Source organism: Ananas comosus, linkage group 11 (assembly GCF_001540865.1).
Source record: "Ananas comosus cultivar F153 linkage group 11, ASM154086v1, whole genome shotgun sequence".
Taxonomy (NCBI): domain Eukaryota; kingdom Viridiplantae; phylum Streptophyta; class Magnoliopsida; order Poales; family Bromeliaceae; genus Ananas; species Ananas comosus.
The window spans coordinates 639,199-657,643 of NC_033631.1; the positions used below are offsets into that span (position 1 = coordinate 639,199).

General features: G+C 36.1%; 2 protein-coding genes across 5 annotated transcripts; both read right to left on the minus strand.

Moving 5' to 3' along the window:
* LOC109717332 (disease resistance protein RGA2-like) lies at nucleotides 2,084-17,136 on the minus strand. 4 transcript variants are annotated; one of them, XM_020243061.1, is made up of 5 exons: nucleotides 17,050-17,136; nucleotides 5,132-7,898; nucleotides 3,759-4,691; nucleotides 3,600-3,633; nucleotides 2,084-2,479 (listed from the first exon to the last, which is right to left on the minus strand). In XM_020243061.1, exons 2-4 carry the CDS (start codon nucleotides 7,850-7,852, stop codon nucleotides 3,619-3,621), a joined length of 3,669 nt encoding a protein of 1,222 aa, XP_020098650.1. In that variant the 5' UTR covers nucleotides 7,853-7,898; nucleotides 17,050-17,136; the 3' UTR covers nucleotides 2,084-2,479; nucleotides 3,600-3,618. The 4 variants fall into 4 exon arrangements, with proteins under 4 accessions (XP_020098650.1, XP_020098652.1, XP_020098649.1 ...); XM_020243063.1 differs by lacking the exon at nucleotides 17,050-17,136 and having other exon boundaries at nucleotides 3,759-4,688; nucleotides 5,132-8,044; XM_020243060.1 differs by lacking the exon at nucleotides 17,050-17,136 and having other exon boundaries at nucleotides 5,132-8,044.
* LOC109717524 lies at nucleotides 8,770-17,349 on the minus strand. Its single transcript, XM_020243367.1, has 2 exons — nucleotides 17,145-17,349; nucleotides 8,770-9,131 (listed from the first exon to the last, which is right to left on the minus strand). The coding sequence occupies exon 2, from the start codon at nucleotides 9,082-9,084 to the stop codon at nucleotides 8,770-8,772; it is 315 nt and encodes a 104-aa protein (XP_020098956.1). The 5' UTR covers nucleotides 9,085-9,131; nucleotides 17,145-17,349.

An 18,445-nucleotide genomic window follows, 5' to 3' on the forward strand; every position in this document is an offset into this window, starting at 1 on the left:
GTACTATTAAGTAAATATTGAAAAATTAGAGGTGCCAAAACTATCCGTGGCCCATAAAAAAAAAAAGAACTTTTGAGGACATTAAGTAATATTAGACGTGAGGAGTCATGGCACTTGGGCGTCGAGTAGGGGTGTCAATGGCGTATGTGCGATACCTGAAGTTTATATCCCCACCCGAACCGAATATGAAGCAGTTATATCTAGGTGCTATATGGATTGGATTGGAAGATGGATATCCAAAATATAAACCCGACGATATGGATTGGATATTGGATTTTGATAACGCAAACACAATGAACCAACCGAATATTAATTATATATAATACTATGCTTATACTATACTAGTTATATATATATAATTGAGCTGAGATACTTTTAGAATATACCTCGTTGGTGCTATTATAGATTTTTAGCTAATGGATCTATCATAGATTACAATAGCCTATAGCAACTATTCCACTACCACCTATACCTACAACCTCAACCTAATGTTTATATATCCAATGGTTAAAAACTCAAGCCCAATTTATATTTTAGAAGTATTCTAGCTTAACTTGTCTCTGTATCTCTCTTCTCTCTCTATCTCTGCTTATTATATATATATATACTAGTTGAGCATACGTGCAACTGCACGTAACAATTATTTTAATTTATTTTAAATCAATAAACATTTGTAAATCATATTTATTCAAAAATTTAGAATAAAATATTTTCTAAATTTACATGTTACATTTTATTAGAAAATATCTATAATATCAAATTTAAATTTTAATATAAAATAGATGAATAGATTTAATATCAAAAATTAAAAATTTAATTTATAATTTAAACTCAAATTTAAATTTTAATGTAAAATAAATGGATAAAGTGCTACTTTTTAACAGATTGAATATAACAATTTATTTTTATTTTCAATATTTTTAACCTATAACCGTTCGTAGAATTGAAGTTATAGATAGGTATAAATATTTTTTTTTAACAAATTGATCATAATCGTTCGTTCTTATTTGAGATAATTTTTTACAAATGAATCATAAATTTGTATATCATATTTATTCAAAAATATGATTTACAAATTTATCAACCAATCTATCTTTTAAATTATTTCTATTGTAATATATTGATAGTCCCAAAATTTTAAATTTTAAATTAATTTTAAATTTTGAATTGAAATATAAATAAATTTGGATAAGCATAAATTTTTTTCTATTTTAGGGATAAAAAAATTAAATAAATTTTTAATTAAAGTATAGATTCACAGTAGATATCTTTCAGTTGACAAAAATTTGGATAAGTATATTTTTTTTCTATTTTAGAGATAAATCGAAATTAAAAGTTTGTTTCATTACGTTATTTATTTTACGTAAGAAAAAAGAAACAAATATTTTTTTCCCGCCAAAAAATAGGTCCGTCGACATACCCAAATTTGAAATACGTGCTTTTATATATATAACAATTTGATGTTATATCTGAATTTGTATTTTAAAAATTTAGATTTAATATAGTATATTTTGAAATATTGAAAAAATAAATAATTGTTTCGGGTTCAAATTTTCGGGTTCGGGTTTGGATTCGGGTTTTGGATTTTTGGTCGGGTTCGGTTTTGGATATGAATTTTTAAAATCCTTCGGGTTCGGGTCTCGGGTTTGGAGTCGGGCTCGGGTTCGGGTTTTTGAAAATCCGCCCCGAATTCGACCCGTTGACATCTCAACTCCGCATAGCTCCGTCCCTTGTGAAATTATTATTCTTTTACCCTTCGTCCCTTGTGAAATTATTATTCTTTTACCCTTCGCACGCTTTGCTAATTAATGGAACATACATCTCCAAATTTCAGTCTCCAAAATATATAATGTAATTATCCTCACTTACGCTCGAACATTTGTGACGCTTCAAAATATTCTTTAGCTTGCTAATTGGTCCCCTAGCTAGGGAAGTATAATTAATTAGGCAGTGAAATAAAATAACCAGTGAGATAAAGCTACATTAAAGACACTAATCACATTATTCATATATAAATAGACTACTTGTAGTAGTCTTATTCCAATCCTGCACCAAGTAAAATAGGAGACTGTACACAAAGCAGTAAAACTTTAACCATCCTTCATAACAAGGACGAAATCCATAGGCTATAATAACAGAGGGTTTTTTAATTCATACACCACCGAGAACAAAAAGAAAATACAAATACATAGGCAGTTTCTTTTGGTCTTGTTACATTCCTATATATAGAGAAATCGATAAGAGTCTTTAATTGGTTCTTGTACCACCAAACATAGAACATAAGCAGTAACACTTCGGTCTTTTCGTGCAATCATGTGAAATGAATCTAAAGTTTGCTTAAAAAATGTAAAGAACGTAAATGTAAGATACTGCAGGATGCGGTTGCATGTTGATGCCTGCTCAGCATTGCCTTCATTTTCCTCTTATGATGCATTATCACAAAAGCATCCACCAAATTTACTCCAGATATCGATACAACCTGCATTAAAAACTGAAAAAAGTTTAACAAAATTTGAAGTTATGATTTATACTGCTGAAATTGAGTTCACCAGTTTAATCTGGTGCCTATTATAATGCCCAAAAAGTAGTAATAATAATAATTTGAAACACATTTAAAGCAATGTTTAACAACTTCACTGGATAATACACAAGACAAAACAAGCTTATGACCTGTATATAAATTGAGGAGAAACAAAATTGAAGCATTTAACCTCCCTTCCACAAAAGAGGGCAATTTCTTTCTGAAAGATCTTACATTAGTTTGGCTGCTACACACACACACACATACACACACACACACACAAAAAAAAAATGCATGGAATCTTACTCTGATCCTGCACCAACAAAACTGATGAAGAACACAAACATACAATAAGAAATTAGTCCCTTTTTTTTTTTTTCAATATTCTTGTGAATAAAATGATAGACCATATATGGGAGTCATATATGAGTCCAGTACGAATAAAATAGAAGAACATAAGCAGTAAGAGTTTAGGCATCTATTGCTCCTACAATGAAATTGATAGACTACAAAATGAGTTGTTGTTTTTTTTTTTCAACTCATGCACTGAAAAACAAAAAACAGAGAGAATAAGTAATTTAGTAGTACGATTTTAATCTTGTTTGTGTGCCTGATAAGGAAAAAATAGATTTGAGCGCCAATAGAGAGTCCTATTCCTTACATGTTCCTGCACTACCGAAATAGAACATAAGCAGCAAAAAACTTCACTCTTTTTTTATATTATTGAACAAATTGAGTGAAATATATGTAGGAGTGTTATAATGTTACTGTGGTCCTGCACCGAGAAATTAAATGAACTTGAAAGCTTTTGTCGCGCGGGTCTCTTATGTTCTAACTAATCACTGGACAATTAGTCATATTTTTTAACTTTTGAAAGCAATTGATATACTAGCAACATATGTTATATTCATTACATTGCTTGTTTTACAAGACCAATCCGTCCTGTGAGAATAACATCATGTATTAATCACAGGGCGCAATTAATTAGCGCTATATTCCCTAATTATGTATCCAAACCATAAAGTAAGAGTGCAAAATATAAAAAATTCCTAATGGAGGATGCTAATTAAAAACGAACCTGACTGCCGCTGTATTCTTCAGAAAATCGAATCCTGAAACAAATTAGATAACCTTGTTAATTAAGATCGAACGAGATGTAGCTCATTAAAATCGAAATGAATTGCGTTAATCGCAGAGAGTAGCAGGGGCGAGATGAAGGATGGTAAAGTAAACATACAATTTCGTCATCGTCACTCTGCAACTGTTCAATCCACACGTTAGGGATGTGGGCAATCTTGGGCCAATCAAGGCCAACATTCTCTTGGCATCGCTCCTTCAACACAGGGTGACACTCAAGGATCCATAGATAACGCAGTGAAGTAGGCAGATTTGGGAGAGACTGGATGAGATTAGCATCATTTACTTTGAGACGCTCAAGGGAGCGCAGTTTTGTCATGCTCTGGGGGAGGGACTGAAGGGAGACTGCATTCCATATGCTCAAAAATTTGAGGGCAGCGTGATTTTGCAGTAGCCATTCCTCAGGTAAGGAGGTGAGTAAAGCATCAAAGAGAGTCAACTCGTTGATGGAGGAGAGACTTCTCAATGGCTCCATGAGCAGGAGCGCGTGGTGGTCAATTGATAGCTCGCCATCCTTCAAAAGGCAGTCCGCTGCATCCTCTTTTTGGCCGGCATCATTTGGGAACGGAGGCTGTAGCAGCAGGGCAAATTCAATCAGCTTGTCGCACCCTTCAATTTTTAAATAACGGAGGGATACGAGAGCTTGTATTCCACCAATTGATGACAGCTCTTTGCAGTTCTTTATCACTAAAATGGAAAGCATTGTCCACCGTGCACACGCTTGTGCTGGGGGAAGGGATGTTATGCTTGCGCAATCGACTAATACCAAATAGAAAAGAGAGGTTAAATTTGGTAATAACTGGAGCAATGGCACCTCAAGGTCGCCACATGACCCAACAGTGAGACAATTGAGTATAGAGGGCTGTTGGATGTCTGAGAAGACTGAGATCAGATGTTTTGTCAACTGCGGGCACTTTTCTACATATAGCACTGTGTGGGTGTCGAATTTCTGAAAAAACTCTGTTGGAACATATTCAAGCTTCTCACATTGTTTGATGACTAAGCTTTCAAGAGCTGGAAAATGTTCTTGCTGCTGTAAGAAAAGAAAAGATGTAAAAGATATTTAAGTCCGGGCAATCAAAGCCGTGCAAATACGAATTGGTGTTTTAATATAAGGGTAAAGTTCAAATTGCCCCTGCGTGGTTAAACTCATTTTTACCTTGCCACCTTGCGGTTCAAAAAGTTTTACTTTGCCCTCTAGTGGTTTAATTTTTATTTCATCAAAAAAATTCTATATGAAATAGCATGGCAAATTAAAAATATTTTAAAAAAATCACAGGATAGCAAAGTAAAAAATGAGCTGAACCAAAAGAGGCAAAGTGTAACTTTTTAAACCACGAGATAGACAAAAGTAAAAATAGGCTAAACCACAGGGGGAAGGGGCAAAGTGATACATTTTGAACTACAGGGCGGGTAAATGAAAATGAGCTAAACCCAAGGAGAAATTTGAAGTGTACAAAATAAAGCACTTACATTGTTGTCTGTGTAATTCCGATTTATTGTTGGAAGAGCGGTCAAGCCAACATTTGAAATTTGCAATCGTCTTAGACTATAAGGCAGAATAGGAATTTCCCCCAAATTAGGGCAGTCGGTGATATACATATAATGAAGTTGAGGAAACATGCACCCATTATCTACTCCAATCCACTCCTCCAAATTAGGCATGCCCCATAACTGTAACTCCTTCAACAATGGAAAGGCACATCCACTGCTGCTTCTGATGAATGAACAATCTATTTGCTTTATTGCATGCAGTCTCTTCAAATGAAGATATTGAAGTGAAGTAAACTGCCCAAGAGGTGGAAGGTGCTCCCATCCTTTACAATCAATCAGTTCGATGGACGTCAAGTTGACAAGAGACAGATTTGTCATCCAACATGGAGATTTAGCACCTTGGTATTGTTGGATGCACATTTTCTTGAGATTTTTATGCGGGCAGAGGTTATCGAGGAGCTGTTCATCTGCCTCTGCACTATTGGAGCAGTGTGCGGACCATTTCAATGACAATGATTTGAGATGTTCTTTCTCATTCAACTTGGCCTCATTGGCTTCTTCAGAAGTCCTCACATTTTCAAGTCCTCTAATATATAGATGACGAAGGTCCCTTAGGTTCTTTAGTTCACCAATTTTGTAACCACTCTTCGCTTGGACAATAAAATTTTGTAATTTGTGAATGAAGGGTAATTTTCTAATATAAGGAATATTTTTTATCACATCATCGGAAACATCAAATGAACGCAAATTGACCAAGTTGGTCATGCCATCATATTCAATATTTTTGTTCAGAATGAACTGTCGTGGAAGTGATAGGTAGCGGAGGTGTATCAAGCTATCAAATGCATCAGGTGATTTACTAAAATCAAAATTCTTGCATAAGCTCAATAGGCGTAACTTTTTAAACCCTTTTATAACCTCGATAAATTCAGATACATAATCTGCATTATCCATATTATACCCTTTACCCGATATGACAAGAGAGCGTAAGTTCTTAAGAGCGGAGATCTCTCCGATGGATAGAAGCTTGACTATTTCAACAGATAAATGTCGAATTGTTCGTGGAATATTAGTAATTCTTGCAACATCACCTCCTATTCTGATGCATTCTCCTTGAGAAACTGATCGTGCTAGGTCATGCAGCAGATCGTGCATAAAATACTCTATAATAATTTTCGACCCATTATCACTGGTTTTGCAAGTAAAGAATGATTTTCTTGTCAGAAGATTTAAATACTCCTTTCCGATATCCTCTGGCCTTTGCCTTCCACATATAGATTGCGGAATCAGACCCGAACCAATCCACATATTGACCAACTTTTTTCTCTTAAACATATGATTCTGCGGAAACAAACTGCAATATCTAAAGCAGAGTTGTAAGTTTGTAGGTAAGTGATCGTAGCTTAATCTTAAAACTGTCATGTTGTCGTCGTTTCCTTGTTGTAATTTCATGTTGCCTTTTTCCAGGATTTTCTTCCAATATTCATAGTCCATGTAGGAGTTCAGCATTCCTCCCATGACCTTTATGGCCAATGGCCATCCTCCAAGCTTCTTCGCTATATGTTCGCTAATCGGTTGAAAGTTTCTATAATCATCAGGGTTCACACCGAGAAATGCATGCTTATTGAAAAGCGACATATAGTCGCTCTCCTTCAACTCATTTAGATTTAATGATTCCCGTTTGCATTTCGTCACTGTTGCCGCCATATCTGCAACTGAACCCATTCGAGTTGTCAACAAGATCTTGCTTCCTCTCTGTCCGAATTTCAAAGGAGCAACCAATTTCTCCCACTCCGTCATTTTATCATCGTTCCAAACATCATCCAGTATGAGCAAAAACCTTTTTGATGTAAGTTTTTGTTTAAGATCCTCATGGAGAGCATTTAAACTAGTTGAGCAAGAGTAGTCTAACATCTTTCTTGTTATCGCAGCTGCATCAAAGTCCAAAGAAACGCAAACCCACATAATCGGGTCGAAGTACTCTCGCACTCTTTCGTCACGACAGATTAGTTGAGCAAGAGTAGTCTTCCCGAGCCCACCCATGCCAACAATTGTATAAGCGGAGACATCAACATTAACATCTCCCGGTTTGATCAGCCATTCAACTATCTGGTCCCTCTCCTTGTCTCGTCCGAGCACCTCACTTTCGGTTAGCAAGGAGCTAGTCTGTCGAGCTTTTATGATATCTTCGAGCTGCTGACGCTTGACACTAGGGCCATAAAACCCAGTAACAAGTTGAAGGAATGGCCCCATATCGGCAACGACCCTATCCAACCCCTTGACGGCCTCCCTCAACCGCTTCCGTGTGTCATTGCTAAAGAAATCAGAGAGACTACTATTAAACTTTCTCTTGAAGTTAGATAGAAAACCACGCACCTCGCCATCTCGAGCCTCCTCTCTAGTCTTCTTTAGCTTGTAGTACTCCAACTCGTCGAGCACGTCCTCCGCGTTCTCCACAGCGTCTCTAAACTGCCACAGCCACGCATCCAGCGCCTTGTTCTCCACCATGTCCGGCGCACCGCCCTCGACCGCAGTCAAGACTGCCAGGACCTGCGGAAGTGCGTGCTGTAGCCGTTCGAGCTCGTCCTGCATGCCTCCGCGGAAGGGCGCCGGGTACACCTCAAGGTAGGAAAAGCATGTATCAACGAGCTTCTCGATGATCGCCGTCCCCACCGCTCCGGCTATGAAAGGTAGAGCCATGATCGACTTCACCACTGCTCAGGCGCGCAATTGATGAAACTCGATCCTGGAGTGCAGAAAATTGGAGAATGAGGAAAGAGAGATGTCGAAACAATCAGCTGAGTAGATAGATACAATCGCACGCAGGCATCAAAGAATTAAGATCCGCGAAGAGTAGTATTTTCTTGTATTAATTCTTCTCGGAAGAGGGGAGGAAATAAAGTATGGATGCTTTATTTGACAACAAAAGCCCCCCACTAATTAAGCGGGCGTTTCGATTCCCTAATTTTTTTTTTTTTAAAAAAAAATTGAAAACCAGTGTTTTTCGGGAAAAAAAATATATGATTTTTATTTTTTGAATAGGGAAGATAATTTTCGGATAAAATTTAGAAACTAAACAAGCTAATTAAATAAAATAATAATAATAAATTCAGCTAGAAAATTATTTTCAAAAATATTTTCTCCGAAATCAAATACTAAATCGAAATATGCCCACTTTCATTCAGTAGCAAACAAGTTAAACTTCGGGCATGTTTGGTTCGTCGGAAGTGTAGTATCGAAAATGATACTTTTAAAAAGTGACGTCTTATCGGTTGTTTGGTTTACGAAAATGAGTATAAAAGTCATTTTACGAAAATGGGCTGATAAAGTGAGTTATAGCTAAATCTCACTTTTTTGACTTCGGATCAAAAAATTCGGAAGTCACTGAAAGTGAAGAACTTAGCTAAGAGGTTATATTTGGCCTTAACTTTAATATTTAAATTTATTTTTAAAGTTTAATTTCATTTTAAATTTGAATTAAAATTATGATCACATTTTGAATTTTATTTGTGAATTAAAATTCAACATAAAATTTTAAATTCAAATTTATGACTTTATATTTAAATTTAAATTTTAAAATTTTATTTTTATTTAAAGTTGAATTCTAGAATTTAAATTTAAATTTTAAATTTTANTGTCTTCTTCTGTAACTTGCAGTACTCCAGCTCGTCGAGCACGTCCTCCGCGTTCTCCACAGCATCTCTGAGCTGCCACAGCCACGTAACCAGCCCCTCGTTCTGCTCTGCAATCGACGCCGCCTCCTCTACAGCAGTCAAGACTGCCTGGACCTGCGCAGGGGCGCACTGCAGCCTTTCCAGCTCGACCCGCACGTCCTGCAGCGCCGGGTAAGCTTTGAGGTAGGAAAAGCACGTCTTAACGAGGTTATCGATGATCGCCGTCGCCACCGCTCCGGCTATGAAGGTTAGAGCCATGATCGACTTCACCACTACTCAGGCGCGCAATTGATGAAAACTCAATCCTGGAGTGCAGAAAATTGGAGAATGAGGAAAGAGAGACGTCGAAACAATCAGCTGAGTAGATAGCTAGATACAATCGCGCGCAGGCATCAAAGAATTAAGATCCGCGAAGAGTAGTACTTTCTTGTATTAATTCTTCTCGGAAGAGGGGAGGAAATAAAGTATGGATGCTTTATTTGACAACAAAAGCCCCCCACTAATTAAGTGGGTGTTTCGATTCCCTAATTTTTTTTTTTAAAAAAAATTGAAAACCAGTTTTTTTCGGGGGAAAAAAATATATATATAATTTTTATTTTTTGAATAGGGAAGACAATTTTCCGATAAAATTTAGAAACTAAACAAGCTAAATAAAATAATAATAATAAATTCAGCTAGAAGATTATTTTCAAAAATATTTTCTCCGAAATCAAATACTAAATCAAAATATGCCCACTTTAATTCAGTAGCAAACAAGTTAAGCTTCCGGCATGTTTGGTTCGTCGGAAGTGTAGTATCGAAAGCGATACTTTTAAAAAGTGACGTCTTATCGGTTGTTTGGTTTACGAAAATGAGTATAAAAATCATTTTATGAAAGTGGGCTGATAAAGTGAGTTATAGCTAAATCTCACTTTTTTGACTTCGGCTCAAAAAATTCGAAAGTTACGAAAAGTGAAGAACTTAGCTAAGAGGGTATATTTGGCCTTAACTTTAATATTTAAATTTATTTTTAAAGTTTAATTTCATTTTAAATTTGAATTAAAATTATGATCACATTTTGAATTTTATTTGTGAATTAAAATTCAACATAAAATTTTAAATTCAAATTTATGACTTTATATTTAAATTTAAATTTTATTTTTATTTAAAATTGAATTCTAGAATTTAAATTTAAATTTTAAATTTTAATCAAAATATTTTTAGTTAAGAACTTCAATTTGAAATTTGAATTCAAATTGTTCCAAGTATAAACTCAAATTATTGACTGAAATTTAAATTTAAAATTTAAATATTTAAGTTAAAATTTAAATTCAAATTTAAATTTGGTATTTACATTTAACTTCAATAATAAGTTTCAGTCTGAATTTGAACTCAAATTATGAATTCAAATGTTCAATTCGAATTGTGATTTAAACTCATATTTTTAATTTAAATTTAAATATTAATTTAAATTGTGAATTCATATTTGAATTCATAATTTAAGATCAAAGAGTGAATTAATATATGATTCAAATTATAAATTCAAATTTGAATAAATGTTCTAATTTTTGTGTTGAACTTTTATTTTAAAATTTAATTTCACTTATAAGTTATAACTTAAATTTTAAATTCAAATTGTAAATTAAATTTATGTCTTAAATTTTAATTATAAATTCAACTTAGATTTAATTTAAATTTAAAATTTTAATTTAAATTACAAGTATAAGTTGTTTGTTTATATTTTTACCTCTTTATATATAATTTAATAATAAAAAAATATAAAATTATAGTTTTAATTTTAACCTTATAGCAACCAAACAATTGAACTGAAAAGTCACTTTTATACAAATTACTTTTCCACTTCGCTGACTTCCGAGTTACCAAACATGCCCGAATTTTTGAGACAAGCAGTTGTTTCAAATTTCTAACAGGCATATAGTTAGGACATACCAAAAAAAAAAAAATACTGGTGAGGAGTAATTTCTTGAATGCTTCTCAATTATTCAAATTTGTCTGCCTTCTATGACAGCCCGTAGTTAGTTAATTCGGATTTGTCAAAAATTCGGTACGGATATAATTCGGATAAAATTCGTCTTTTAAGTTTTAAATTCGTTGAAAAATACGGCTAAAAAACGGATTCGGCAGTTATTCAGATACGTGATTTATACGGGTATTATACGTTCACCAATTAAAAATTCGGGATCAAATATAATTTTTATATATAATTTTTAAAAATTCGGTATTATACTATATATATTATTATTATAATATTTAATAATAGATTAAATATATTTAAAATTATAATAAACATATATTAATAATATATAAGAGTTATATATTTAGAAATATTAATAAATAATTACAAATTTATAAATAAATATTATATAATAATATTTCTATATAAAAATAAAATACTATATATAATAAATGAATATATATATATTTATAAATAAATAAATAAATAAATAAATAAATATATATATATATATAGAGAGAGAGAGAGAGAGAGAGAGAGTTGAGCTAGAATACTATCGATAGCAAACCGGCACTTTTGCCACCCATTTGTTTTCGATGATGGAGCCTCCAAATCGACGATCGGCACCGTTGAACATGATCTATACCATTTGAAGTATTTAGAAATCAAATTTCATACATTTTCGATATTGTTCTCTTATCCATCGAGTGGATACAAAAATGAACGGCTGAAAATGAATATTCTGAAAAAATGATGATAGGAGTCTTGTAATCAAGATCAAGGGTATAGATCTTATTTTAAATAGTTTAAAAAATTTTCTAACAAAAATTCAATTGATTTGGATTTCTTTACGTCGTTATTGTGAGATCCCTGGTGTTTTGTTGTGGAGGCTTGTCAGCAGCTCTGGAGAGTGTCGGGACAAGTCCGAGTCGCGTTGGCGTCAAATAGACGCAAAACGGACTCCGTGCGACGCGAGGGCAGCTTATCGCGAAGAATTCTGGAAAACAGCAGAATTCTCTGCTTGCTGTACCGATACAACCAGCGTGGCTGTACCGGTACAACCAGCGCGCACTGGTTTAGCTGCTCTCGGGTTGGCTCTTGTACCGGTACAGGAGCCCGTGTACCGGTACAAGGGGGTAGGTAAAGGGCTAATTAGGTAATTCCCTCCTTTGTTTGTATCACCAACACACCCTCTCTCTATATAGCTTCGTGTAGAGAGAGAGAAGTCCCCTTGCTGCATTTCTTCATCTCTCTCTCTCTCACTCTCATCCGGTTGAAGACAAGGAAGAAGCTCGGATTCGTCGCCGACGTCGCGCCGCTGAGCCGTTTGGGGATACGGTTGTTGCCGGAGCAGTGCGAGGAGGCCGGGCGAGCGTGCGGCTTCGCTGTTCTTGACGTCACGCCGGTGCTAGTCGCTATCGAGGTGAATGTTCCGTCGAATTGCTTCTTCATTTCTCCAAGCATCAGTAATTCGAGCTTAAGTGCTGTTTTGCTGAAATTCATCGTCGACTGTTAGTATTTCAGCTCGTACTCGACGCAGGAACATCGGATTTTGACGAGACTTGGTTCGCTGGATTCAGGACTTCGAGAGGAATCCACGAAGCCCTTACTTGCTGGATTTGGTGAAGGTTAGCTTGGTCGAATCCCTTTTCTACTCTGTTGCAGCGAAATTCGGACTGAATTAGTGGATTTTGATCGTAGAGCTTGGAGTTAGCTCGAGTACTAGACTTGGAGGATTCCAGTTGATCCAGCAGGGATCACTTTGGTTCGAGGCTTCGTTCGCTGCCAGGAGCTTGCTTCTTGAGGTGGGTTTACATCGGTTTTACTCCTAAGTTCATAATCGTCGGCATGTAGATTTCGATTTTTGGATACTCTATTCTAGCTCGAATTCATGGATTATATTGTAGATTGCAAATCTGAATTTGGAGCATGTGGTAATTAATTGAGTAGTTTATACATGTTGGACTTGGAATTTGAATTAGGAGAAAACCTGCGATTTGGATCTGTCACCTGTTTAAACTGGATGATTTAGCCCTGGGGCCGTTGTATGATTTTATACTGTTGCAGTATCATCATAGCAAGTATTCCGGGTAGTTTAGATTTCAGTTACACTCACGCTGGGATGCCGAGTGAATTTTTACAGTAGCGTTTAGGCTGTTCCGGACTGTTGGGTGCTGTCGGGGTTGACGGTGGACCCGTATCGCCGTTTTGGCGTCAGATTGTGTCGAGGGCACGTGACATGTTGGTTGTTAGACTAGTTAGAGTCGTTTACTTGACCTTAGCCTGTGAGAGCCGTGTGAACTTAACAGAGATACTTGTAAACTCGTTGGGTCGCGCCCACGAATGCCATTCCGAAATGAGGTTTCAGTGCGATGAGTGTCGCAGTTTCTGTTGGACAGTTCTTAAGCCGGCTACCCACGGGGTGGTGTACGGCGCAGCTAGATACAGGCAGGGTGGGTCCGTTTTGGGCAGCCCGGGTGAGATAGTGAGGTAGTGACGTGAGTGGGGTCTTAGCCATCCTGTTGGACCTTTTTCGGGACCGACTACTCTTGAGATACGGTGCAATCTAATTAAGCGAGATGGGTGTATTCACAGTCCCTAGAGAGTTTTCTCCGCCGGTTACTCTTGAGATACGGTGTAGTCTAGTAGATGAGACGGGTGTATTCACAGTCTCTAGAGAGTTTTTTCCGCCGGTTACTCTTGAGCTACGGTGTTACCTAATTAGACGGGATGGGTGTATTCACAGTCCCTAGAGAGTTTTCTCCACCAGCTATTCCTGGAGTAGGACTCGAGTTCGATCCGACAGGCGGGACGGGTGTGTTCACAGTCCCTAGTGAGACTGAGCCAGTTTTGACCTTTCCTACAGTTGGTTAGCATAGAGCAGGATAGTGTAGTGACTAGTAGCTGTAGAGTCTATTCCAGCATTTACTACTACCTTTGCTCCCTACTGTAGACTTAGTGGGTGGACCGATATTGTTTTGGGCGGCACCCACTGAGGACTACTTGTTTTTACAGTAGTTTCACGCCAGTGTTACCCCCTTCCCTGTTTTGCGGAGCCACAGGTTTCGCTGAATGCGCCGCTTCCGATCGCGCAGAATCAAGGCATCGAGACAAGGGCGTCGCGAAGTAGAGCCCTACGTTCCGACGAGCAGAAGCTAAAGGCACCTACTCAAGTAGTTGTTTTATTTTGAGTTTATGTAGATTAGTAAATACTTAGGCTCGCCAGTTGCGAGTAAGCACAGCTATTTTAGTTTTTGAACTATGTATACTGAAACTCACAATGTTTAGCATTCTGTTCCTCGAGCTACTCTATCATACTACTGTTTAGTTAGTTGTATATTACAGTATACGGTGTCGCTTCGTATATCAGAAAAATTTCTTTTATATACGGGGCGGATTTGTGCGCTGCCTCGGGGACGAACATCCGAAGGCGTGACAGTTATTAGATAGTAATAAAGAATTTTGTAATCAAAATTTCATCTGATTTGAATACTTCTAACACGTTAAATCTTGAAAACGACAGATATCAACCTTTAAAATTATTGATTTTGAATCCTTTCGATCAACGTAGGTAAATGGTATAAAATCAAAAATTCGGCAAAAATTATTTTCTAGAAACTTCAAATGCGCTAGATCAAGTCTAGCGGAGCCGATCGTCGATATGGAAGTCCCATCATCGAAAACGGCTCAGGAGCACAAAGGGCTTTGTGCTCCTGAGAGCACACAAGACCTACTCATATAGAGCAGGACTGCTATGCTCTCAGGAGCACGGAGGCCTCCGTGCTCCTGAGCCGTTTTTGATGATTAGATTTTCGAATCGACGATCGGCTCCGTTAGACTTGATCTAGCGTATTTGAAGTTTCTAGAAAATAATTTTTGCGATTTTTCGATATCATTTACCTAGCAATCGAAATGATTCAAAATCTATAATTTTTAACGGCTAAAAATAAAAATTCTATAAAAAGTGGTGATATAGCACTAAAATTTTCGATCAGAAATATTGATCTCGTTATAGATAGTATAAAGAATTTTGTATCAAAATTTCATCTGATTTGAATATTTCTACACCATTAAATTTAAAAACGAAAGATATCAACCATTAAAAATTATTGATTTTGAATCCTTTTGATCACTAGGTAAATGGTATCAAAAAATCGCAAAAATTATTTTCTAGAAACTTCAAATGCGCTAGATCAAGTCTAGCGGAGCCGATCGTCGATTCGGAAGTTCCATCATCGAAAACGGCTCAGGAGCACAACGGGCTTTGTGCTCTTGAGAGCACACAAGACCTACTCATGTAGAGCACGACTGCTGTACTCTCAGGAGTACGAAGGCCTCCGTGCTCCTAAGCCGTTTTTGATGATTGGATTTTCGAATCGACGATCGGCTTCGTTAGACTTGATCTAGCGTATTTTGAAGTTTCTATAAAATAATTTTTGCGATTTTTCGATATCATTTACCTAGCAATTGAAATGATTCAAAATCTATAATTTTTAACGGTTGAAAATAAAAATTCTATAAAAAGTGGTGATATAGCACTAAAATTTTCGATCAGAAATATTGATCTTGTTATAGATAGTATAAAGAATTTTATATCAAAATTTCATATGATTTGAATTCTTCTACATCGTTACACTTGAAAACGACAGATATCAACGATCGGCACCGTTGAACATGATCTATACCACTTAAAGTGTTTAGAAATCAAATTTCAAATCTTTTCGACATCAATTGCCTAATGATCAAAGGGTTTCAAAATTTATAATTTTAATGGTCGATACGAGGTGTTTTTTCGTTTAACGGCGTAAAGATATCCAAATCAACTGAATTTTTGTTAGAAAATTCTTTAAGCTATTTAAAATAAGATCTATACTCTTGATCTTGATTACAAGACTCCTATCATCATTCTTTAAAGAATATTCATTTTCAATCGTTCATTTTTGTATCCACTCGATGGATACCCAGAATAGTGTAGAATGCATTTACGCTCGTGCTGAGGTGACGAGCTTATTTTTACAGCAGTGTTTAGGCTGTTCTGGACTGTCGGGTGCAGTTGAGGTTGACGGTGGACCCAGTTTGCTATTTTTGCATCAGATTGTGCCAAGGGCACGTGAGTTTTGGTAGTTAGACCAGTTTGACCTTTCCGCTTTGATTATAGTCTGTGAGAGCCTGATTGAGCTCGACAGAAATACGTTTGCATACTTAATTTGGTAGCGCCCACGCGTGTCACTCCGGAGTTGGACTTAATGCTTTTGTATTGATGTCGGTTTGTCCTGTTTGGACTTGCTCTCCACTGACGACCTAGCGTGGTGGCAGTTAATGTAGCTTCGACCAGCCGGAACGGATGTGTTCACAGTCTCTAGTTAGATTGGGTCAGGAATTTCATTTTTCTACAGATTGTTATTGTTGGACTATGATAGTATAGTGACTTATAGTGTAGATTTGTTCCAGCTTTCTTTACTATCTTTACTTACATTTGTAGACTTAGTGGGTGAGCCGTTGAGGTCGGTAGTGGTATCCACTGAGGACTACTTCTTTTTGTAGTAGTTCTCACACCAAGTTGGTGACTTTTTGCAGAGCCTTCTATTGCGGCTGCTGCTACTGCCGAGACTGATCGTGGAAAGGGTATTGCTAGTTAGAGCCTTTCCAGTTTTGCTGCAGAGCTAGAGGAGTGCCTACTACAGGTAGTTGTAATTTTTGGGTTCTTTTACATATAGATGTTGTAACTCGCTGGAGCGAGTGATTTTGTATAACAGGATGCTATGTATGTATAGTGAACCTCTGTTGTTTTTATATGTCTTTCTTTTTAGCAGCTCTATACTACTGGTGTAGTGTTGTATGATTACAGGTACAGCTATCGCTTCGTATACAAGAAAAATTTCTATGTATACGGCTGGTCTGTTTGCGTGCCCAGGGTAACGAGTAATCCGGGGCATGACAAATAAATTCAGCTAGAAAATTATTTTCAAAAATATTTTTTCAGAAATCAAACACTAAATCAAAATATGCCCACTTTAATTCAGTAGCAAGCAAGTTAAGCTTATTGAGACAAGCAGTTGTTTCAAATTTCTAACAAGCATATAGACCGACCGTTCCTAGCGCAAGTGGCAAAGGGCTTGGTGGTTGATACTCGAGGTTATAAGTTCAAATCCTAATTATTTCACATTTCTAGCTAAGTTTATTTCTAAATGAAATAAACGAAAAGGGTAGCGTGCTATTTATCTCTCTCAAAAAAAAAAAAAAGAAAAAAGCATATAGCTAGGACATACCAAAAAGGAAAAACTGGGGAGGAGTAATTTCTTGAATGCTTCTCCGAAGAGGGGAGGAAATGAAATGGAAGTGTTTCGTCGAGAAGAAGACTTGCAGGTCAAGCCATAATCCTCGATGATCGCCGACGCCGCCAATTCAGCTATGAAAGGTAAAGCCATATAATCCTCCAGATAATTAATAAGCTTAGACCACAGCTACTTCACCACCGCTTAGGCAATTCATCAAACACTTGGAGTGCCAAAAAGATAGAGAATGTGGAAAGAGCGACGCTGAAAACATTCACTCTCACTTATTAGGTAATGTATATACACAGAAGGTATATATGGTATCTCTCTTTACGCAAAAAAATTAACTGCATGTAGAAAAGGAATAGAGAAGACTTACAGGTCAAATTTGCCTGCCTTCTATGACAGCCAACAGCCAACAGCCAACAGCCAACCAAACTCAATTATTGCTGACAAAGGCGTCTGTCCGGCCCCACTCCACTCCACGAAAAATTCTAGAATGCATCGGGTGTATTAGTGACGTGGCATAACAAACCAATCAAATTAATCCTTTTAAGAATATATGTCCCATCATGATTGTAAAAAAGTATTTTTATTGTATTTTTATTTGAAAAGAAGAAATGTGATTGGCTTATTATTGATGACGTGGTGCAAGTGTGACAGTGTAGAATTCCTCCCACTCCACACCCTTTCCGAGGGAGAAATTATTGTCTGCATAGCCAATAATAGAGGCTTATATATCACGCGAGGGGAAAATGTACAAAGAGCCTCTGAACTTTAATTAACTCTTTCCTAATGAATTTGGTTGTTGATATAATCATTTCAAATCATTTATATTTTCAGTTAAATTTATTTCTAAATGAAATAAACGAAACAGATGGTATGCTATCTATTTTTCAAAAAAAAAAAAAACTCCACCAAAACAATAGTGTATATATATATATATATGATAAATAGCAATATGAATGAGTTTAGACGGTATGATGGAAAGAGCAATATGAATGAAATATTTAGAGTTTAGAGTATTAGATATTCATTTTATGAGTTTAGACGGTAAAGAAAAATTCTACCCAAAGTTCAGAAATTAACAGTGTAATAAAATTTACAGAATTTAATTATCAAAATTAAAAGTTTCGGTGTGTTATTTACTACAAAACTAAAGTTCAGAAGGTCTGTGTACTTTTTTTTTGTCCTAAGAATTAAAATCTAAGTAGTTCTTTATCCACGCATTGCAAGTTCTTACTAAGTTTTGAGACTACTTAATGCTATTGTAAAAATATTTTAAGCCTTAGAAATTTTAATACATTGTATGTTTATTGGGATAGATGACATATACTAGATTGGGTTTTGGCCATACAAAATTTACAAAGTAGTCACAAGGGAAATTATT